This window comes from Vigna radiata, chromosome 1 (assembly GCF_000741045.1).
Source record: "Vigna radiata var. radiata cultivar VC1973A chromosome 1, Vradiata_ver6, whole genome shotgun sequence".
In the NCBI taxonomy this organism is placed as follows: Eukaryota; Viridiplantae; Streptophyta; class Magnoliopsida; order Fabales; family Fabaceae; genus Vigna; species Vigna radiata.
In genome coordinates this window covers 2918335-2925803 of record NC_028351.1, presented here as the reverse complement: position 1 = coordinate 2925803, position 7469 = coordinate 2918335, and the positions used below count along the sequence as shown (strand labels likewise).

General features: G+C 32.1%; 1 protein-coding gene across 1 annotated transcript; it reads left to right on the top strand.

Annotated features, from left to right (window-relative positions):
* The first annotated feature begins 663 nt into the window (after window positions 1-663).
* LOC106759653 lies at window positions 664-4923 on the top strand. The gene is made up of 9 exons (XM_014642972.2): window positions 664-1013; window positions 1245-1316; window positions 2047-2268; window positions 2739-2874; window positions 3031-3193; window positions 3418-3546; window positions 3673-3867; window positions 4203-4325; window positions 4621-4923. Exons 1-9 carry the CDS (start codon window positions 842-844, stop codon window positions 4708-4710), a joined length of 1302 nt encoding a protein of 433 aa, XP_014498458.1. The 5' UTR covers window positions 664-841; the 3' UTR covers window positions 4711-4923.
* The last annotated feature ends 2546 nt before the right edge of the window (window positions 4924-7469 follow it).

Below are 7469 nucleotides of genomic sequence, written 5' to 3'. Positions count from 1 at the left end.
TCACAATCTTAATATCATTCATATAAAAAACTAGCAAAAAATATTAAATTGATGAATATTAACAAATTTAAAGACACAATTAATACTAAATTAAAAAAAAACAAATTAACACACCAAGTAGATATCATCCAAATAATCAACCAAAAAATTATCTTTTAACTCAACTTCACTCTTTCATCTAAAACCATAGTTTTACATTAAAAATTTAATAAATATCATAATTAGAGAACTCAATAATTTTAATTCTATCTACACACATCAGTTATAACTTTTCAATAAATATTTTATTTTTATGAGGTGTAATCTTATTTAAAAGTAAATACAAATAAAAAAGTCTGAATTATAGCATTTGGAAAGGGCAATTGAACTAACTCTACCCAAGATAAGATTTCTTTTCTCAAAGATACACTTTTATTTTTACTTTATTTTTTGGTAATGGAGATACATACACTTTTATTTAGCCTCGTGCTTGGCATAAATATAGAAAATAAAGAAAAAAAGATAGAAAAGGTGATATTTTATTTTCCTCATCATAATCATTTTCATAAATTTCGACCTTTGCTCTCCATACGACTGTCCACGTGGTACTCCTTTCGCCGTCTGATCAAATCCTGGAGTGGACCCCACACTCTCAAGTGCACTTGCATCATGATGAAAGCTAATGAATGACCCTTCACCAGCTTGCTCAACGACGATGCTTTGCTGGTGACCCATCTCTCCTTCTTCTTCTTCTTCATCTTCCATCTTCATTCTTTGAACACCCTTTTTTGTAAAGCATCGATTTTTGAACACTGCGGCGCTAAAAGCGAAGAGGGTCGGGGCCAGAAGGGGAGAAGAAGTAATGGGTGTTTGCTTGTCGAGGCCCAAGGCGAACGAGGACCTTGCCGCGAAGAAGAAGAACCACCGCAGACGACGGAGGAGAATTCTCCGAAGACGCGTCTCTTCGAGAAAGATCGAAGCCAACAACGTTGCTCACTCTAATTCCGCTTTGCAAGCTTCTAATCGCGCTTCAGGTGCTTCAGTTTCTGTGCACTCATTTTTTTTTCTCCTTAAAATTTGAATTTATTGTTTTACTTTATTTGAGACCAAAATTGGACACCATAGTTCAATGAATGCTACTGGTTTAATTTAGGTTTGCATGTATGTGGACTTAGTCGTAATTGAGGTTTATTATTGTATTTTTGTTTTAATGAATGTTTGATTAACATTGAAGTGGAGATCCTTATTTTTTTTTTCTTGTTCAGATGCTGCTTGGTTTGATTCTACTTCGGCGTTGGATTCTGAGTGTGATGACGAATTTTACAGTGTCTATGATGGTAAGTAATTTTTTTTTATTTTTTTATTTTTGTTTTAATTTTTTTTTTTGTAAATTTGGAGTAAAATTTCAGGTTTTCAAAATGGGGGTTGCCGAGCCTTTGGTATAATCCTTGATATCGAGGGTAACTGGGGACAAATATGTCTTATACCGGTGAAATTGTGGTCGGTTGTGGTTGGGGAGATTCGAATTCCATGTTCTGAATTGGGGCAGAGTAGAGATCGCAATTTTATCGTAATTCTTTGTGTTGTGGGAAATTACAGACAAATGTGGTCGATGCGGCTGCAGTTGTAGTTGTTGGGTGAAATTGTTGATGAATGTGACTAATGTAGCTAGAATTTTAGCAGTGTTTTTTGTGACCACAAAGTCCCCAAAAACCTTTATGTTAAGGCTGAAGTTGTGTCTGTGGGCCTTGTTTTGAAATTTTGATTGGATTTTCAATTTATTATTGTTCATTTTTGTTGTCGGTGTGGTTATATAGTTTTTACATGAATGTTTGGTAGATTGAAACTTTGAATGAGAGTGAAACTTTGTCAAGGCCAAACTATTCATCTCCTGAGTTGAACCTGCGTTTGTTGATCACCACCACCACAGCCAGACAGCAAGAGTGCACCCATATAATTATTTTTGTAGCAATTCTTCTTTGAAGATTGCTAAGAATCAAGGCAAACCAAAAGATTCTACATTGCAATCAGATGGACCTTGAGCTTATTTCAACTCTGTTTTGACAGGAGAAGCATCTTCAGGTCACGCAGATGAAATTGGAGAGGACAGAAAGCTGAGCCTAGATCATTGTGGGATTCTGCCAAATACCTGTTTGCCTTGCCTCTCTTCCAGTGCACTTGCGGTTGAAAAAAGAAGGCCAATGAGTCCTGATACACCGAGTTCACAGAGAAAGTCGCTTTCCAAACTCTCCTTCAAATGGAGAGAAGGGTCTTCAGATATGACTTTACGTGAGTATTCTGCATATTTCTTTCCCTGCAAGAATTGCTTTGTATTTTGGTGTTTGCATACTTTCCAACTTGGTGCAAATGAATGAACTAGGATATGTTTGTTTGAGGAAATTGTTTCTGCTTTGTTCTGTGTGTTCATATATTATTACGAAAATGTCTCTTTGGTGGCACTTTGCTTCGTAAACAAATCTTTGAAGACAGGAAACAATAAGGTAACATTTTAGTGTTGTTTATGAAATCGAGTAGACTCTTAGGACAACTGTGAAATTGTAAAAGAGAAGATAACTTGTTTGCTTGAGGTCGATCTTATTTTATTTCTCCTGCCATGTTTACAGCATAGTAAACACGAAAGAATATGTAAAAAGCTTTAATTTTCTCTTGTTAAATTTTCTGTACCATGCACTTTCCCATTTTAGATGTTTGGTGGTAGTTCTTTTATGTTACTAATTCATGGATTTCTTTTATTGCAGTTTCCCCTAAGGCATTTAAACAAAAACATTTGGCCGGTTCATCAATTCCATATTGTTCAATAGAGAAGCAAACCCCTGGTTCATGGTCGCAAATTGAACCAAGTTCATTCAGAGTCAGAGGCAAAAACTACTTTAGGTAGGCACCAAGTTCATAATTTTGTGCTAAATATTCTTTTTGAGATTGAACATTTTGCTAGGGATGCCCCTCAACTAGATGTCATTCATTATGTTAACAATCAAACACTGTTCCATTTATGATAATGCCATAATTCATTTGTTGCATGGCTTGCAGGGATAAGAAGAAAGATTCTGCTCCAAGCAGTGCTGCTTTCTATCCTCTTGGTGCTGACCTCTTTTTGTCTCCTCGAAAAATTGATCATATTGCTCGCTTTATACAAATTCCTGCAATAAATGTACCTGGGGACGTCCCTTCAATTCTTATTGTAAACCTTCAGGTAGCTGCATGACGTTTTTTTTAGAATTTCTTATCCATATCACTGAGGTGTAAATTTAGGCTATGTGCCCAAAGTTCAGAGTTTCTTACCATTCTGCATATGGATGCCCATTTTATCAATAATTCTGTGTCATATGTGCTGAAAAACATCAGTGGAATAAACATTCATCGCAATCTGGATTTTTTACCCAAGAAATTGACATATTTACGCTCTTTGAAATGCAGATACCATTATATCCCGCCTCTATCTTCCAAAGTGAAAATGACGGTGAAGGAATGAATGTGGTTTTGTACTTCAAATTATCTGAAAAGTACTCTAAAGACCTTCCAGACCAATTTCGCGAAAATATCAGTGTAAATGATCTTTATCCTTTTTATGGCCATTGTGCCTCATGTTACAGAAGATGTTACCTCTGTTACATTATATGTAGTTTTAGACACTTCATTAACATGTGTGCATGTTCTTGTTTTCCTTTACAGAAATTGATCAACGACGAAGTTGAAAGAGTCAAAGGCTTTCCTCTAGATACAATCGCCCCGTTTAGGGAGAGATTAAAAATTTTAGGCAGAGTGGCAAATTTGGAGAATCTGTGTTTAAGCACAACTGAAAAGAAGCTTATGAATGCTTACAACGAAAAGCCAGTTCTCTCACGTCCTCAGCATGAATTTTACTTGGTACACACTTGCATATTCTAGTTTCAGATTTAATATCCTTCAATAAATTTTATGAGGACCCTTTTAATCTTTCATTGAAGCAATCATCAATGAATTTGTAAAGTGTCTGATTCAGTAGAGATCATTGTCCAAAATCATACAAAGCTTATTTGGACCATTGGTCTTATTTTCTTCACTTTTATCTGTTTGTCACCATGAGCCTTCGTTTTCACATGGAAATCTGTCAACATATTAGTCCATATACGTTTCTCCTTAATTCTAGCTTGAGTTAGTTATGTTGAGTGATATTTTTGAGCTGTTGAAAGATTCCTAATCTGATGCCATTTCTTCCACAGGGAGAGAACTATCTTGAGATAGATTTGGATGTGCACAGATTTAGCTATATTGCAAGAAAAGGATTTGAAGGCTTCATTGAAAGACTGAAGCTATGTAACCTGGATTTTGGTCTCACAATTCAGGTAACTTTCTTACCATTTTATTCACAACATAAATAAGCTTTTCTTCTGTGTTAGCCAAGTGTTGAGCTATCAATGAATCAGAAATCATCATTTGTGTGATTATTAAGATAATTATTATAAAATCCATCAAATTTATCATACATAATTGTTCGTCATTGGATGATAGTGTAAAAGTTCTTTGCATTAACTATTTACTGATTGATTATCTTCTGCTCATACCATTTAGTTTATTTTACAATTGGAAGATTCAAAGTCTTGGTTATATAATTTACTTTCTACTGTGTTCATGATGTAGGGAAACAAGGCTGAAGACTTGCCAGAACATTTATTATGTGCAATACGGTTGAACAAACTTGACTACAGCAACTTCAACCAGATTGGCTAGTCTTCAACATAAAGAGTTTTAACCTTAATATTTTCCATAATGATTACAAGAATGTCACTCACAGGTTGTTTTTTTAAAAAAAGAAAGAAAATTCGGTCGCTAACAGCAATGTATCCTTGAATTAATCAATTCATTGATATAAGATTCGTACAGTGTATAGTAATGAGAATAATCAAATTAGAAATTATCAATGAATAACCTATCTCTCAGATATATGCACTTCCTGAAGCTTCATCATCACTTCTGAATTTAAGCCATTGCTATTTTATTTCTATATTTGCAAAACTACACGAATGCATCACAAATCCAACTTCATTTAATCACTAAGTTTATACTTCATTTATTACTTTCTCTCCTAAGTAAACTGATGAATATATAAGTCAAATCCAACTTAATTGAATGGAGTTTATCTTATTGATTTGAAAATTAGGTTAAATTCAACTTAATGATCCTATCCAAACTACTCATGATCTTATTAACCGGTCTATCAAATATTAAATATAGTTAAAATCAGTTGTTAACTTTTACAATGATTTTGAAAAATATGGAAAGCACAAGGGATTTTAATCTATTTTTCCTTTTCGTTTTTTTCCATTTGATGGGTTCCTAAGTCTTTTTAATCTAATATTCACAAAAGAAAGGTAAACCAATTCAATTTAACCCTTTTTTTAACATGTTTTCCCAAATTATTTTAGGAATGCGATGAAAAATTGATGTAGTTTTTTTTTAATCATTAATTTCCACTTCCCAACCCCCATTCTCATTACATTTTCAAGAGAAATGTGTAAATGTATGATTTTAATATCTTGGTTTAGTCATAATATAAAAAAATATTTATATTTACTTAAATAGTTTGACCTAATAAGTATTAAACATTTTTTAATGATTTAAAATCTGACTTTTTACATCAACATGCTTTTTAAGCAGTTTAGATTTGACCTATTTATAGGGTGTTTTGGTAAAAGGGAAATTCTTATCTTATTTCATTTAAACTAAACACGAGTTCATATCTTTATTATATTTTCATATACTTTCCAACTAAACATTTTTAATTTAATTTTATATCTTATTTATTTTTCCATTATTTGAATTGACTTTTTTTTTCTTGGCAATGTAAAAAGAACAAAAGCGAATCAATTGACTTTAGAACTATGAAATGGGTAACCTGTCTAGTCCATTTTGGTGGATTGATTGGAAGGCATGTGGGTCAGTTTTTTATTATTTTTTCTACCCTACAATTTATGCATGTGCTTTCTATATCACAAAGTCTTGCTCCATAAAGAAGGTTCCTTGAAAATTCCCTGTCTCCATTAATTTATTTTTAAATTTGTTAAAACATTTGGGAATGTGATTAAAAATGAGATAAGGTCATTTTCAACGTAGGATAATGATATTTTGACAACTTTTTTTAACAATTTTTTGATAATAAGACATGTGTCATCACTTTATTGGTCTGTTTGAATTTATATTTAAAAGAATATTTGAAACTAACCAATTACAAATTATCACATATATATTATGACATATGTGTTGTCAAAAAGTTGTTAAAAATAAATTATTAAAAGAATTTTTTTCTTAAATGTAAGATGAGTTATTTCTCGGACCCAAATTTCATTATTCTCACATTCTTGTAATTATAAACCAATATTTTTTGTTTGTTCCATGCACAAAATACCCTAAAAAAACTTGTCTTGGAGGTTAAAAGGGTGCTTGAGTCAAACTACCTTTCTAAAAGGAAGGAATATTGTAGCTAATTAGACAGTGGAAGAAACTTTAAACAAAAAAGAAAAGGGTTTTATTATGTGTAAAGGCATATTTGGTTGGAAGCTATTACTTGGAAATTTGTACTGATAACACTCTATTGGGTTATTAAATTTGACTCTATCAGTAAGTTGTATGTGGTACAAAAAGAAATTGAAAAGTCCACGTTCTATTTTATGAGTGTTATAATGGAGTATACATATGAATGCTTCGTGAAAGAAAGGACATTAGTTAAAGCTAATATAAATATAAGAATCTAGAAATCAGAGTATTAGAGTTTATATGTTTTAAAATAATGGGATAGAATATTTTATTTTATTTTTAAATAATTTGATAATATACAAAAAATTTCTTAAATTCGTCTCATTTATTAAAACTTAACTCATCTTTCTAGAACTTGTTCTCTCAGTTCTTTCTACCTTCTCTCTTATTTTTTTAGTTCCTAAGTCATCTCTTTGACGATCAGGAAGTGTCTAATTAATCACTACAATAAGATCTACCTATTCATCCGATTAATTTCTAGTTTAGAGTAAGTAAGTTTTTCCATCCATTTTCTCTTTTTCGTTCTTAGTTTGAGATCATGTTTGATGATCTCTTGTCGCACGTGCTTTAGGATCTGTTTTCCTATTTCTTTGCAAATTTGTGATCCTAAAGACTCCCTTTTATCACAAATTGGTTATTTGTAGGTGTTTTTGAAAGTTCCTTGAGCAAGAAGTAAAAGAGGTGTGTTCTTAGAGCTTAATAATTCTTTTTGAGATAAGGGAAGTTAGGTATTGTTCTTCGTAAAGTTTATAAAGTATGAATTGATATTGATTAGGTTGTGTAGTTGTAGAAATTGGATGTTTATGATTAAAATGTTAGAATGTTAATTGTTGTTAAGTAAGTGAATTTGATTATATGATAAGGGTTGATATTGAATGATTTGGAGTGAAACTTTAATTGCATGATAAATTATGTTCTTGAGGTATTTGGTGGATGTTGAATTTGGTTTAATGTAA